Source organism: Melanaphis sacchari, unplaced genomic scaffold, assembly GCF_002803265.2.
Source record: "Melanaphis sacchari strain LSU unplaced genomic scaffold, SCAv2.0 Contig93_pilon_pilon, whole genome shotgun sequence".
NCBI lineage: Eukaryota > Metazoa > Arthropoda > Insecta > Hemiptera > Aphididae > Melanaphis > Melanaphis sacchari.
In genome coordinates, this window is record NW_020271665.1 from 121,613 (window position 1) to 139,144 (window position 17,532).

The following is a 17,532-nucleotide window of genomic DNA, read 5'->3' on the forward strand; positions in this document are numbered from 1 at the left end:
TCAGGAAGAAGGCAAACACAAGTACAATCAATATAATGATATAATATATATATATTATTTTAAATTAATATTCATTTGATATTAGTTCAAAACATTTAACAATCGGTAGTAGGTATTTAATGAGTTAGCCATGTAATGATTACATAACTATCACAATCACAGATAAGTTTACCTATTTTCTGTTAGCCAGAACTGAGAATAAAAGATAGTTTTTAAATGTTTACTACAGTGGTAACACTCATAAAAATATCTCACAATAAAGTATACCGTGTCATAACAAATTGAAGAAAGTTTTACAAAGAAATAAATACATCAGAATTTAAATAAAATTTTAAAAAACCCATCATACCAATACATTTTATATAAAAAAGTTATATAAACAAAATATATTTCTGTAAATATAAAAAAAAGTACTATTTTAATTTTTTTCACCATTATACAAAAGTATTTAAAATCAAATAATCTCAAGTAATTTATCAATTAAAATAGTACTTAAAAAAGCAATATAATCATGTTAATTGCACCATGTATAAAAAATACAAGCGATTAAACATTAGCTTATATTTGTGGTAACTAGCAATTTAGTTAAGGAAGACTTGAAACACATTGTTCATTACAACCATTAGTGTGATCTAAAGATGAGTCAATTAAAACATCTAATATTTTAGTTAATGATCCAAATGGCAAGTATACAAAAAACATTTAAGTTAAGTACACAATGCATGTTTTCATAATGAACATAGTTAAAAAAAAACCAACATATTACAGCATCTTATTGAAAAATGGGTAATAAAATGTGTTTCTCTTAAATTATTATAATATTATTACATAATTTATTTGAAAATATTTAAATATAATTTTATAATTTATTAATAACAACAAAACACCTAATTATTTATAATAATTATTCAGAAAATATATTACTCATCTTAACTATTTACTAAATATATTTTATATTTTATTGTATGAAAATATTTATCATAAAATATATCATGTGACACAAAAACACGAGAAATTCAAGAATGTCACTTTCTCTAAAGCAAAATACCTTACATTTCTGTTAATATATTACATACTGTAAATAATATAGTAACTTGTATTTGATTTAGTAAAGGTAATATTTTTCAAGGTGTTATGGAGAAGAAGAGTATAAAAAAGAAGAAGAGTCTAATATAATCTTTATTATAAAAAACAAAAAAAAAAAATATATGTGAATAATTTGCTTTAGATTTGATTATTCTTTTGAAATGTGTTGCTAGGGATACTATTTATAAGGAAAAAATAAAAATAAATAATTTATCAATTTCATAAAAATATATCTAATAGTTTTAATAGAAGCTATAAAGTTACCAATAGTAAAACTTTATGATATATAATTTAAAATTGTTTTAAAACAGAAATATTTTAGTATCTTTTATACATTTTCACATTTTTCACAACAATATAAATTAATTTATAACTAAAACAGATAAAAAGCCCACATCTCTTCCATTTTTGTTGTTACTATTTTTTTTTTATTTTAGTAAATTAATTATTCTTAAAATATTTCTTAACAAAATTGTTCAACATTGTACACTTATAAAAAAAAAAAAAAAACAAAGTCTGTAATAGTTTTACAAATCAGCTCCACACATCAGCAGAATATCTTTTCTGTTGCTCCATTTTTTTAACGTAATTGAGTGCTTGAATATTGGTCATTTGACCTTTTTCCATAACAACTTTGACAATAATATTATGCACATCCTTCGCCATGCTCCTTGCATCACTAATTGTTCACAAATTTAATATGATATAAATTTAAAATTATTATACAATTTAAAAAAATTGATACATACCCACAAACATATAAATGGCCATTTTTTTCACCTATTATATTCCATAATTCATCGGCATTTTGCTCTAACAAATGTGTCACATATTTCTTTTCAGGTTGGTCACGCGAAAATGCCAAATGTAGCTAAATTATAATAAAAAAAGTGAATAGTGAATTTGGTAAGTATAATTTTGGTCAATTTTTTTTTTAAATATGATAGTAACAAATGTATATTAGTAATAATACAATGTTATAATACATTTTCAATTTACCTTTGTCAAGGTTCCATTAGAAACATATTCTTGTAATTCATTTTCATAAATGAAATCTTCATCTTTCTTTCGACATCCAAAATAGAGGACCATTTCTCCAATTTCTCTGCCTATATATAAAAAGGTTACCATCATTTAATAATAATAAATGTCTTAATGAAGTTAATATAATTTAAAATATTAATTACATACCTTCTTTACGCGCATAATCTCTTTCTTGTATAAAACCTCGGAATGGTGCTAGTCCTGTACCAGGACCAATCATTATTATTGGAGTTTGACTTTTAGGAGGCAATCTAGAAATATAAATTATATTAAGGGCTAAGCAAACACATTATTCTTAAAAGAATTATAAATAAACAAAAAAAACATATAATGTGATTTTTTTATTATTATTTATTATAAAATTGAAATATTTTAATTTTTATCTTTGAATTTTAACATAGTATATAAACATTTCATTTATTTTTAATTAAACTAAAGAAAAATATTTACCTAAATTGAGATCGTCTGATATAAATAGGTATAGTAGGTTGTGGAAGTTCATCATTGGTTGGTTTTAGTTGGGCTAATAAGTTAGTTGCAACACCTTTATTGACACGATTAGTAGGAGTAGTATAATTTACTAAAACTGCTGTGATATGAATAGATTTTGGGTACACTTTTGGTGATGAGGATATAGAATAATAACGACACTGCAATCGTGGAAGTAGTTCACATAAATGATCTAAATCAGGCTTAACACTTGGTAAATCTTCCAAAATATGAACAATATTACGGTTGTCACGTAAAACCCATTCGTGAAATTCTTTTTTACCCTCTGGGGTAGAGCTTGCCATAAGCTTTAATTTTTCTTGATCCTAAAACAAATCAAATACAAAAATGATAGAATTTCATAAAAATAAATTAATGGTTATGAATTATGATTAATCAATGATTGTTAAAAAATAAACAAACCTTTGGATCACTAGCATATTCTATTAATTCTTTCATAATATGTGTACGAGGATTTGAAGTTATATCTAAATAATAAGTTAAAGCTGTTCGATAAGTACAAGGACAAGGAAATGGGTGTTTTTTACTCGATTCCTCTGTAAAAAAAAAAAAGTTAAAATAAGTAATAGAAAAATTTATATTAAATATGAAAAAATATAAATTGTTACCATCAGTGTTCAACAATGAAAATACAGTATCTAAATCAGCATTTAATAGTTCTCCGATTTTATTTACTAATTCAGAAGAATTTTTAGGATAGACAGCCACATGATCACCTGTATCATACCTCATTTTTGATCCATCAATATCAAACTCAATATGCATACAAGAGCGGTCCCCTGATTTGTGCAACTCACGATTAATTATAATTTTGGATAAATATGGATTCTTAACATCAAATGGACTGAAAAAATAAATAATAAATAAGTTATACATTCTAAGAGGGTATAAACTCCATGTGTTCTGTTTTATAAATTAGGCATAAACAATTTTCATTCAGAATAATTAATTATGTGTTGTTAGCTTTAATATTGTGTGAATTGTTTATTATTAAACTTAAAGACAACAACATTAGTTTAGACACTTCAAATAGCATAATAATGAGCTAATTTAATTTGATATAAATCATTAATGCTAATTTTGATTATATTAAATGTAAATTTTCTATGTTGTACATCTATAAAACTGAGAAAACACATGTGGGTTTAACATCCTCTTAATTATGATGATAAAATTCTAAATATTTAATATAAATTACAATCTTTGGTTTTCATAAGATTTAAGTCGTGATATTTCGCCCGAAAATATTCGTTCTGGTAAAACTTCGGAACAGTCGATTAATTTGTATTGTCTAATATTACTTTCTTCACCAGTTTCTTCAATACCAAAATGAGAACAAACACTTTCCCATAATTTTTCTTTCCAAGAAACAAAGTCATCTTCAATACTAAAATATAATTTAACATATTTTTAAATATTATGGCATTAAATTATGAGAAAATAAATATCAATGCTAGAATTTAAATGGTTTAGTTAGAGAAAAGTCTCTTAAATTGTGAGAACTTAATACTATTTTTATTTTATTTATAATACTGGTTGCTTCTGAGTATCCTTGATTATTAAATATTATCTTATCTCAGAAAGTTTTCATTTATTTTTAAGTTGAAAAACTTGGAGACTAGTCGTTGTTGGTTAGTGTAAGGCAGGGGTCACCAATTAATATTTTTGAAAAGCCACATTAATAATATAAAAAAATTGAATATAATGAGAATATTATTTTTTTTATTTGTTATTTACTATTGTTTATAAACATTAAAAATATAATTAATTTTACAAATATTTGAAAAAATTTAAAATAAAAATGAATTATAAATACAGTAATATGTATAATGTCGTAATATATTATGTTATTTTTTTTTTGTCTGTGGGCCGAATAAAATTTGTTTGCGGGCCGCCATTTGGTGACCCGTAATGTAAGGTAATACTTAATTATTTTCCTCACTAAGTCAACCATCAGTACTCATATAAACAAGTTGGCCGCTAAGTATGTTTTTTAACTTGATATAATACAGTATGCATTTTATATACAATTCTAGCATTGAATTAATAATAATGAAAGTAATATTTACTTTGCGTCATCGTCTCCAAGACCAATTTCATGAACTCTGGTAGCACCCAATTCTTCTAAACGTTGATCAATATAAATAGCAATTTCGTTATAGTGTTCATAAGTTTTATTTCCCAATCCAAATACCTTTAAAATAAAAGACAACAAATAATATTAAAAAAATCTTTTTATATATCAATAATAAATATTCTATTATAAATTTAAATGATAGTGGGTATTTAAATATTAATGTGAGTTTTTAAATATTAAAAAATGTCACAGTAGGTAGTTAATTAAAATAGGAAATTATATTTAATGAAATGAGATTGTTAAATTTAAAAAATAAATATATTTAAATGTAATCACGGAGAAAAAGTTATAATTTGTAATGTTACTAAAGTTTACAATACCGAAAATATTTAACATACATCAAACTCATAAATTAGTATTTTATAATTTATGTACTTTAATTCACAATTAGGTTTGTATAAATTGTATGCGTTTGAAACCTGATTGATGTAATATGTTAATAACAATTATTATTGATAAAATATACGTTTGTTCTCTATTCATAAATGTCAAACATAAATAGGATGAAGTAAGCAATAACTTTGGAATGACCTCCACTTAACATTAGAATGAATTAAATTAAATTTAATAAACGCACGTAGACACTTTCTCAGATACTCATTAATTAATATAGGTAACATATAAGTAATAGCAATTTGAATAAAAATGCAATTTTCTATAAGATTAAGTTTGAGATTTTGATGGAAGATCTATTATAGTGAATTTAAAATGGACAATTGAAAACAAGAATATTAAGTAGAAATTATAAATATGAATGAATGTAATAAAATTCAGAAATGACAAGGAAATTCTAACAGCAGATTACTATTCATACTAACAATAATAATTTGAATTTGATATAACCTCAATAAGATACTTACTGCATAATTTAATCCTTCTAGATCAGCGTCACCATTTTGAAGCCATTCGTAAAAATCCATAGCATTATCAGTTGGGTCTCCCTCACCATATGTTGCTATACAAAAAATTGCCATTGACTTTTGTATTTCCTTCATTTCAACCAAGTCTGCCTAAAACCATTTAAATCATTACAAAAATTAAGCTAATAAATGGTTACATTTTAATTTTTAAACTTTATTTTAACAAGCCTTTGATAATATGGAGAGATAAGAATTTTGTTAGTCATTTAATACAAAAAAAATTTCAGCTAAATAATTGAACATAAAAATTGTATAAGGCATAAAATTAAATGATATTTTTTATTAGTTACAAATTAAAAACAAGTACTGTTTGTACATAGTGTCATTCAAAAATCAGTTTTCTATTAAACGCTAAATTAAATTCATCATACATTTTTAGAAAAATTAAATGAATTATTAGTTATTACACTGTCATAAACTTGAATAATAAATTTATTTAAACGGTATGCCAAACAAATTAAAATACTTTATCTAATGTCTATAATATATTTTTTAAGTGCCTAATAAAAATACACATTTAATACTTATACAGTTGTATATGTATATAATAATTATTTGAGTAATGGGATAATTCATTAATTTTAAAATAATAGATGAATTTTGAATACGTAATATATTTTCAAGAAATTCTATCTTAAACTGTAATCAAATAAAAAAATAAAATTACATGTTAAGGATTAAATAAAATAAATCAATAATAGAAAGCTAGACAAGATATGGTATGCATTACTGATTATTAAGTAATGTGTTGCAATATAAAATTTGAAAGGAATAATCAGTTTTTTTTTTTTTAAGTAAATTAATTTTAATTACTAGTCAACCTATAATCATGCTTGATTAAATTTATTGATTTCTTCCAAGTATTTCATTTCACTTAATTGAAACAGCTAAGTAAATATCACTTAAAAATAGCTACTAGACTTAATTTCGAATGAATAAAATGGGCTACTTAAAACTTTTAGAATATTCTTTTTGCATAAAAACATAAAATGTTATAAAAAATACATAAAAAAAAAAAATGTATCTTTATGAAATCAATACACTCAAAGTTTAAAATGTAAATAAAATTTTAAAACACTCTTCAAAATTAGAAAATGTTACAACAAGCAGTAAAAAAACATTACATGACATGTAATTCTAATATCTGTGATAGAGTAATGTTTCAAATTGTTCAATTTAATTTGGTTCTCGATTTATTTCAAAGAAAAGTACATCTATTCTGAATTGATTTCTGGTTAGTTTAAAATAATATGATTCATGCTGATGATATTTCCCTTTTATATTTATATACTAAATACTTAAGTAACAAAATCGCTGTTTATTTTTAGTAGGTATAATATTAGGTAAAATATTTAAAAAAATATAAGATAAAAATTTGATTTAATGTTGGTTAGGTTAAATTAAAAACAAATAAAACTGTAACACAATTTTAATATACGATTAAATAGTGAATGAATAAGCTTAATGTCATGCATTTTCCTTATGATGTATTGATTATGTATTTATGTAACACATCATACATAAAACAGTTAAAATTAAATATTATGATTTAAGGTAATTAATTCTAGTAGAAACTACTCCTAAACGTATAATGTATAAAATAGCTACACATTTAAATAAGTAATCCAACAATCAACTTGCATAACATACAGTTAAATATAAAACAATTAATTGACCAATTCGGATCTTATATGTGTTGTATGAGAACCAATTTGAATCTACAATACTTAATTAATGTCTTATATACAAGTACATAACTAATAATCTGCAAGATATAAACTTTATTAAAAAAATTATTGTTATTGATATTTATGTATTATTGTCGTAACTTTTATAGTTAACATAATATGAGAAATTATTTTAAAATTTAAAAAATATACATACATAATAAAAATAATATTGTATGTGTAAATATGAGTAATTATGCATAGTTATATTATATAAGTTTAGGGTTAGGAATTAAAATACAATTTTTTTTTTTAAACAAATTATGGAAAGCTAATTTTTTGTATACAAATTCTATAGAATGAAAAATTCTAATTTTAAATTTTTTTCCCTATAAATACTTTTAATGATATTTTTTGTAATTTATATTATACATTATTATTATTTATTAATAGTTTATATTATATAATGGTGACATAATTTACAATATTGTGTTAGATCATAGTGAACGATGATGAACACAGTATAAATAACTAGTAATGACTAAAAGATAATATGACATATAATCGCTTTATTTTTGTTAATAGATGTATCAATAAAATATATTATGCAGCACTAGGCTATCTAGGCTATTAAGAGTTAATCTAAGTTCAAAAATTTGATCATGAATTTTTTTCACATTTTAACTTTTAATTGTTTTACTTTTTATTTTATATTGTTTCAAATTTAAAAACCTAGATTAATAACTAATTAGTATCAAGATTTGTAATTATTTAATATTTATTATAAAAAAATTATAATTTAAGATGACTTTAATTATTTTAACTAGTCATTAAAATCAAAAGCAGATAGGTCCTTACTGTAAAACTAGGATTTTTTTGATAGGCTCATATTCATATTTATATAAATTTTAGGTAATGGAAATATTTTGATTGAATAGGACTATACAATAATATAATGATGGATTATACCTATTATATATTTTTTTTTTTAGAATCCGAGAATCTAGAAAACCAAAATTAACTATAAAAATTATTATTATATAAATTATAAATATTTATGCTTAGATGGACACAATTAATCAAATTCAAAATTTCTCCTCAAAGTGTATTAGTATTTTATTTAATAAAAATAAATCGTCTGGTATATTTGAACATGCATATTTTTCAAGGCATCCTATATTACGACAATGTAGAAGTAATGACTTCCTGTAGTAGATCACAAATTATAATATTTTAAACTATAGTTTAAAATATGTAGATTTTATATTTCCAAATGGTTTACTTAATTAAGTCATTTATATATGGTATTTAACAATTTTATAAATATAATAATTAAAATATATCCAATGTTCTATTATATTTTCTTCATTATAAAATAATATTTTACAGTATGACTGACATTGGATCACTATAAAGTAAACCTTGTATTTTATGGGCACAGTAGTTAAATGACCTTCAACTTCTATTTCAATTGAAACTCTCAATTTTATATTTGTTAACAAATCATTTCACAAACTATCAACTAATGAATAGTTAGAAATAAAAAATCAACAAATTGTATATTATTTAAGTATTGATATAATTTTATTTAGAAAAATATTACTTGAAACAAAATATTATACTTAATAAGCAAAGAACATTAAAACAAATAAAAAAAAAAATAATTGCATAATAGCATCAATTTTATTATGATATATATATATATATATATTTTGTAAAAAAAATATCAAATATATTGTGTCAATGGTTTTATAGTATAATTTTATAATGCATTCACGTCATCATACTAAAACATTAACAAATGTCATAATAACATTTATTATTCTGACATTAACATTTGTTAAATGTTTACTAAATTATTTAAATTGATAAAATATTTACCATATCACATTCTTCAGGATCGGCTACCATCCCTTTCATTTTATATCTGGCCCCTTCTTTGGCTATTCTTCCAGCAAATTCTTCTGCAGTTCCTGTTTGACTACCATAAAATACTACCAAACTACGGCCAGTTGATTTTAGTTTTTTTATGAAGGAACTATTAGAAGTTTGTTCAATAGAACTCAATGAAGATGGTCTAAATAAACATTTCAAATTTAATAATTAGTGATTAAATTTAATTAAATATATAACCATTAATCTTTATATAAATGTAAAATAATTATTTAAATATACATTGTATATTGTATATTTTTATAATTTTTTTCCTTTTTGTTTTAATTTTAAATTGTAAAAATGTAGAATATTTAAATTTTAAATGCAATAATTTCAGCTTGTAACAGTCTTACTTTTTATTTTAGTATAGAAAAATGGATAGTAGTGTTATATTTTAAGTTTCTGTCAGTTAGTTATTGCATTCAGAAAATAAGGAAGGAGTGTATTTTGTATAAGAAAGGTGGATTAATTTGTTATAAAATTTATTTAACTTTTTAAAATTTAATCTGTACGAAATTTTCAATCTAGAGTTGTAGAGTTGTATGAATCTTTGGATTTTATATTATTGCCTTAAAATAAATTAATCGGAAAAAGTATAGAATTGTAAAAATATACTTTATCATTCCATATTTAAAATCAATTTAAATATTATAATATTACATATGTATAATATGTATAGACATTTCAGGAATCTCAAGAATTTTAATAAACTAACTAACATTTGAATTATCTAATATGATAAATAAATAATATGGAAGAATTACAATTTCTCGAATCAAAATTAATACAATTTAAGAACTTTTGTTTTAAAAGTGAGAACAAAATGTTGTGGTAACATCTTATGCTCCAATTACAATTTTGTATACATATAATATATAGTGAAATGGCTAGAATTTTGATTTGACTGGTAATTTTTTATATAAAGTACGCTTAACTTGGAATCCTAATAATTTAAGTATATAATATTTAAGATTTTTAAAGCAACCATTGTATAAATTAAAATTTTCATATAAGCAGGGTTGTTACATGTTTTAAATTTTTAAATTACATAAATTTTCAAATATTTCCAGAAAATGTTTCTTTATACAAGACTACAAAATATATTTTTTACAAACCATAGGGTTATCAATTACAAAAATTATAAATTAATCTATAGTTATTAAAAAATATTTGGTAATAAATAGGAAAAAAAATAATATAAATATTTTTAATGATTAAAATTGTAAGTATATAAAGATATAAACCCATTAGGTCGAGAACAATAAATTTTATTATCTTCAAAAAAATCTGAAAAATAATTACTAAATAATAAATACCCAGTATTAAATTTTTTATACTTCATTATATTTTACCGAGACAAAATAAATACATAATGCTTTAATAATTACTAAATAATAAATACCTAGCATAAAAATCTTTATACTTAATTATATTATACCAAAACAAAACGAGACATAATGCTTTAATAATTTTATCACAACTGTATGATATCTTAAAAAAATATATTAATATTTTTATTTTTAGTTTCTAAAAAGTAAAATTTATAAATTTAGAATAATTTCAATATAACATATAACAAATAAATACTAATAAGTTATTTAGTATATTAATACTTTTGCATTTTGAATATATAATGTTATAATTGTAATTACATTATATAGTTTAGATATTAAATTATAATACTATAAGACTTACAAGAGAATATGATTAGAACATTTAAAAAGTAAATCTATATTTGAATATACATAATTTAAGATAAAACTAGTATACTTAACTATGTCGTTGAAAGCAATTCAGTAAATTTTTAAAAATAAAGATAATACTTACTGAATAGTGTAAAGTTTTTTTTCTGAAGAACTAGACTGTTTATCTCTTTTGAAGTACCAAAAGTAAGCTACTGTTATAATGACAACGAAAAGAGCAATATCTAAAGCACTAATCAATGGTTCTTCAGTAACAACAGTTGATTCAATTTTCACTCCTTCTGAATTCTCCATTTTAATTTTTTATTAAAAACAACTGAAACATATATTAAACAAAATAACATATTTGGTCAAGTAAAAAATATGATTGAATTTTTCAGGGGAATTCTTAGCTTGTGGGTAGGTACATTTTAATCTATTTTAACTAGAAATAGGCAATAGTCTAACTATATAATATATAGTTAGACTACTTATTATAATTCATTTTTAATTACTCGTGAAAACAGAATATTAATTAAAAAGACCTTTAATTTAACCTTGTGAATTTATATTCTATACAATTGGAGTTTATACCTATTGGCTATGGATAATATTCAGTAATCAGTATTCACTAAGCAGGAACATATTATATTCAAAAAGTTTGGGGGGGGTTCCACCCTTTCCTTTGCCAATGTAAAACATTTTTAACTTATAAATTAAAACTTATTTTGTAACTATATTACAGTTATAATTTTAATAATACAACAAAACTAGGTACATTGGTTATGATTTATGATAACCCACTCCCTTTACCATAAATGTTTTTTTTTTTGTACATGACAATTATTAAATAATATTTAAGTAAATTTTATGATTGTACATAGATTTCTAAATTGTAGAAAACAATAACATTGAAACTATATTGTATAACATTATGTGTATTATCAATAATTCACTGATTTTAGTATTGTGGAATGATTAAATACATTTGATATTATAATATATGGAAATAGAAATGTATTCACCAACACCTTATTATGAATTATGACAAAACATAAACATGTTGAGTCAAACACACTAACACATTATCATTGAATGCAGTAAAGATGACACAACCAGAAAAAACATCCCTCAAAAAATTAGACTAATATTACTTACAATAATCAAATACTTTAATATTTTAATTTAATGATACATAAAAAAATAAAACTACTATAAAATTAACTTTACCGTGGTTATATGTTAGTAACATTAACTATAAATTGAGTAAGTCCAAAAATTTAATATTGGTATTTAAAAGTAGATCAACTATTATATTTTTAATGGAAAATATGGGAAAGTTATGTTAATTTTTCAGGAAAAAAAATAATGAAACCTTATGAACCCAATACTTATACTTAAGTTGATGTGTTTTTTTATTATATTAATTTTTTTTTTTTGAAAAATTAATTAATAATGTTTTATGGGTACATTTAATAAATACTTTTCTACATATAAAATATAAAACCATAATTAGTTCTAGGTATTTTGAGTCTAAATTTTCAAGTCGTCAAATACGTGTTATGTATAAACTGTTTAACCATATTGAGTAACTTTTTTAAGTAAACTGTTATAAAAAAATTATTACTTTTAAACACTTATGAATTTTTTTTTCATTTTTATTATCTTTTAATATTTACGTACTTAGTTAATTAAAATGCATTATTGTATAATCACATTCATTGTAATGTAAATGATCCTCTAATATTGTAATACTTAATAAATTAATATTAAATTAAAATTACTCGCTTTGGATATTTATAAAAAATAAATCAATTATTTAAAAAAAAAAAAAATAAAAAAATAAAGATCATAATATAAATTGAATAGTTATTTCAATATTTGTACATAATATTATCTGAACTTCACATAGTAAAGTAGAATAATGTTTTTAATACAATATAATTTATAAGATTTAAGAAACAAATTTAGTTAGATTTACACAAAAATAGGTCAAGATGTTGTTTAGAAATTTAATTATGTTCATTTAAGTATTTTCAGAAATTATATAACAGATTTATTTTAAGTGGACATTATCTAAATTCAATTTTAACTATATGTCAACATGTTTAATATAATAGATACAAATTTCTAATAAAATGTTGTAAATGTGTATTATCATATGTATTAAAAATCTATTTAGAAGAAATTTAAAACAATGGAAATATGTAACATATTATAAACCTTCATCTAAAATCAATAATAGATAGTTTAAAGTAATTACAATTTTACCAAAATCATAAACAAGTATATACAAAACATAACATTAAATATGTATTAAAACTATGTATGCAAAAAATATATTTACATTAAAAAATCTTATATTGAAATACTTATTTATCAGTACATTATACAATAATAATATTGTTTTTTAATTAACAAATGCATTTTAAATATATATAAATATGATTGATATAAATACTTATTACATATTGAAACAAAATGATTAAAAATAAAAATGTATAGGTATAGTATAGTATTTCTTAACAAGAAACATATTATAGTTAAATATCTATTATAAAATTATAAAATATTTTGATTCTGGTCCTAGGATGACAAATAGTATAATGAGTAGTGGTAGCCTGAATAAAAAGGAGTATATTTTGACTAAATAATGATTTAAATTATCACCTTTTTTAGTTAAAATTATTATAAAAATATAATTAATAACTTAAACGATTAGAGAAACTGAGAATTTTTTATCTTTAGTTAGTACCTTTTATAATTTATTTTAAGAATGCATTTAGCGATTAATATGTAAATATTAATCGTTGATTAAATTGAGTTTGTAAAGGGTAAGTTATTTATAAACAAATAAGATAAAAGAAAATTATTTTTCATATTAAAATAATTCTAATTCTAAATTTTTGAATTTAGTTACTAAAATAAGAGGTTACATTTATTTCATTTCATTTTATCAATTGGCATCTTAAGAACAAATACAAAAACAGTTTACCTAAAGGTTAGTTTTAAATTTTAAATCTCTTTTGTAACAATATAATCTTTCTATAATATAATTTATTTGACTAGAATATTTTTTTCATTGGATCTTTAACGTCTAAGGTCTTACTTAAACTAGGATACAATTGCAATGAAAAAACTGGGGGTACTAAAGCTTAGATATTTTAATATTTGTTAAGTTTATCTTGTAATCATGAATCATAGGATAAGCAATTTCATCCCAACCACCACTCAATAATCACATATTTAATAATGATTATACATATTAATTTATTTCTATGAAATAAAAACATTTAGTTTTTATTTAGTTAATTAAACCATTAAGACTATAAGTCATTAAGATGCTAATTTAAAAACTGAGGGTGCTAAGTACACTCAAGTTTCCCTCAAATTATGTCTATTTAGTATTTACCAAATACTTTTTAATTATTAGTCCAGATTCTATTACTATTACTATCATGAAAATAATAGTAAATTTATTATTTATTGTGGTATATATAATGTAATTGATTAAAATAGATGTGTTGTAAAATATGATATTTTATATAATAAGTAATTAAATTATATAATTGTCAATATAACTAAATTAATTTTAGTGCATTGTTTATAGTTGTCTATACTTCACATATAATAAACATAAGTAGATATTTAAAATTTGAGTTAAAAATACCTATATAGATAAATAGTATATTGACAAAGTTAGGTATTTTTTGCTACATGAATAATAATGAAAATGCAATAAATGTGTGTACCAAGTAGTGGTTGACAAGTTTATACCTTTTAATAATTTAATGTATAGTATGATTATAGCAAAAAAATTAATTTTTCAATTTTACAAGACTACAGAGATAGATAATAGGTATCCATTACTCTAAAATATATAATAGAAAGTATTACAGTGAAACCTCAGTATCTCAAAGTTGCAAGGGACTAAAAAAAAATTTGACATATCAAAACTTCGAGTTACTGAGGAAATTTAAAACATTATATACCTAAAATTTTAAATAAATATATTTAATTATTGGGAAAAATGTCTGTAATTTTTGTTTGATTTTGTTTAGTATAAGAAGTATTTCCAATAAAAATACCTAAAATATAAAGTGCAGAAAAAATGTTGTCAGAAACTCATGACTATTGTTGGACATATCTCCGAAGTTCATAAATATAATTTCCAGCTTGGGCACTACCTTTCTTAGAAAGGTTCAACAACAGCAATTTCTTCCTCATCGATTGCTTCATTGAGAATATTAGATGTTTTAAAATGTTCTACATCGGTTAAACTTTCTGATGTAGCCATGTAGGTACTTAAAGTAGAATCAATATCCTTAAAAGTCTGTGTAACTTTATTGCCGTTATCGGTCACTAGTTGAACTATAATTAAACATCAACGTTATTACAGCGTTGTGTGTATAAGCTGTTATTTATCTTATATTTTATAGTTTGGGCATTTTATACTTTATTTAATCTGTCATACATTCGAGTTAATGAATCGTAATAGGAGGTGGGTACCGGATAATGACTTTGACGTATAGAAAAATTAGATATACCAAAATAATTTAACACATATGTTCAAATGTGACTGAAAAAAAAATTCGACGTACAGAAACTTCGAGATAGCGAAGTTCCACTGAAATAGCATATTAAGAGAAATATTTTTAACTTTTAATATCATGAGTTGTTAGGTAATCAATTTAATATAATTGAAAATACACAATGAAAATTTTATAAATTTGATTGAAAGGACCTATTATGTAGATACTAGGTACCTAGATATCTTCTAACTTATATGATTAAGTCTTTAAAACATATACATCCAGTGTTAAACTAGTTTAGTGTTGGTTAAAATAATAACGGAAAAATATACGAATTTAAGCATTATCTAATCAATGATTAAATATAATATGCTAGTTATCTTCAATTCAGCATTGAAAAAAATAAATAATATCGTTGTAAAACGGTTTTATTTTTTCATTCAACACTAATGTATCTATTACGTATTAACACGTCTGCTCGGGGACAATATTAATACTTAATGGAAGCTCATTACTAAATACCCATCGTAATCACGCACCTATTTCAATTAATGTATATATTTATTGGTAGCATAGACGTTCGTTCATGAGACTCGACTACACAGTAAGTATCCGATGTACGTTTGATTTTAATTAAGAACCTACACCTCTATCATGTCAACGAGAGTCTAAAAGAGAAATGGATAAGAGACCAAGACTGAAAACAGACGTCAACAGCAATGAATAATGATTTTATACAATTACAATTCACAATATTAGGCAAATACGAAGGTACAGCATAGATTGAAGAGCGTACAACTATGCCAATACAGGATTAGATAAAATAACAATCATAATATGATATTATGATAGTAGATAGGCAAATCACGGGTACTTACATTATTATTGACGACCAAACGGCTGCGACTTTTTCGTAAATCCAAAGTGATAACGGCGAGAGTGTAAATGATATCGCTGGCGGTACGTTACAATACTATTATTGTTAACTCGGTAATAATAATAATAATAATAATAATAATAACAAAAATAATTTATACAATTAAAATAATAATGTAACAATATAATATAATATCTCTTGCACGACAATAATATTTTTGCACTCTGAACCGGATACGCGTGCGCGACGAACGCCGAAACGAAACTAGCGACTTCAAGTAGAAAAATATTATATTATGACCATTACGACAGTACTACTACTACTGCAACTGCTACTACTATTACTGCTATTACACTACTATACTACGTTGACGTCACAGCCGAAGCGGCACGCGGATGTTACGCATCGTGGCGATATATAAAGATAAATTTTTTTGTTTTTTCGAAAAACGAAAATTTTTTCAATACTCATTTACCGAAAATTATTGTCCTAAAATTATCGCACTCGCGTTGCGTGGTGTAATTATGAATATTTGATATGTTTAATGATTGATGATTTCTATCTTTGCTGAGTTCCCGAAAAGGATTTCACACTATTATAGAAATCACGAATGTCAACATTGACTGTAACCACCGACAAGTGGTTTGCATTGAAATATTTGAAATCGGCACATTCGCACATGCGCACGCACTGTGCGTGTGCCGTGTACAATAATATTACAATCATTCACGGCCGAACCGATTATTTTACACGAATACTTATTTTAGTAATTTACTATTAATATTATAATTATTATTATTTTCATTTATCAAAGAGTTTACGGATGTAGTGTAATTAATACAATATATTAAGTACTTATGGGTTGTGTGATGATGCGATGTCTGGCTGTGACACAGTTAGAAATTTGCCCGGTGGAGGGGAAGGATTACATTTTTTTTTTGGTGGAAACTTTAAACTTTATATCACTTAAAAAAAAAAAAAAACATTAAACTCTACTAAAAACATAGTTCATTATAATTTTATAGTTGGATTGTTATTAAATTATATTAATATTATAACTATTATCATTGATTATATAGTATTTATAATCAATGCTGTTATTAATAAATTCGTGCATAACGTTTTATAAAACTAAATCTGAT

At 22.7% G+C, this 17,532-nt stretch overlaps 1 protein-coding gene across 1 annotated transcript; it reads right to left on the reverse strand.

Annotated features, from left to right (window-relative positions):
• Positions 1–1,420: 1,420 nt before the first annotated feature.
• LOC112603033 (NADPH--cytochrome P450 reductase) lies at positions 1,421–16,693 on the reverse strand. Its single transcript, XM_025351436.1, has 13 exons — positions 16,392–16,693; positions 11,127–11,318; positions 9,246–9,441; positions 5,638–5,787; positions 4,710–4,834; positions 3,839–4,027; positions 3,249–3,484; positions 3,043–3,176; positions 2,581–2,945; positions 2,278–2,381; positions 2,086–2,195; positions 1,836–1,957; positions 1,421–1,765 (listed from the first exon to the last, which is right to left on the reverse strand). Exons 2-13 carry the CDS (start codon positions 11,294–11,296, stop codon positions 1,621–1,623), a joined length of 2,046 nt encoding a protein of 681 aa, XP_025207221.1. The 5' UTR covers positions 11,297–11,318; positions 16,392–16,693; the 3' UTR covers positions 1,421–1,620.
• Between the last annotated feature and the right edge of the window lie 839 nt (positions 16,694–17,532).

What these genes read in the sequence shown, in the direction of transcription:
- LOC112603033 (XM_025351436.1), bottom strand. Translation starts at nt 11,296, where the DNA reads ATGGAGAATTCAGAAGGAGTGAAAATTGAATCAACTGTTGTTACTGAA. An exon ending in ATCAGACGATCTCAATTTAG is followed by an intron (nt 2,382 to 2,580) that starts GTAAATATTTTT and finishes TTATATTTCTAG; the next exon opens with ATTGCCTCCTAAAAGTCAAA. An exon ending in CTAATGGAACCTTGACAAAG is followed by an intron (nt 1,958 to 2,085) that starts GTAAATTGAAAA and finishes ATTATAATTTAG; the next exon opens with CTACATTTGGCATTTTCGCG.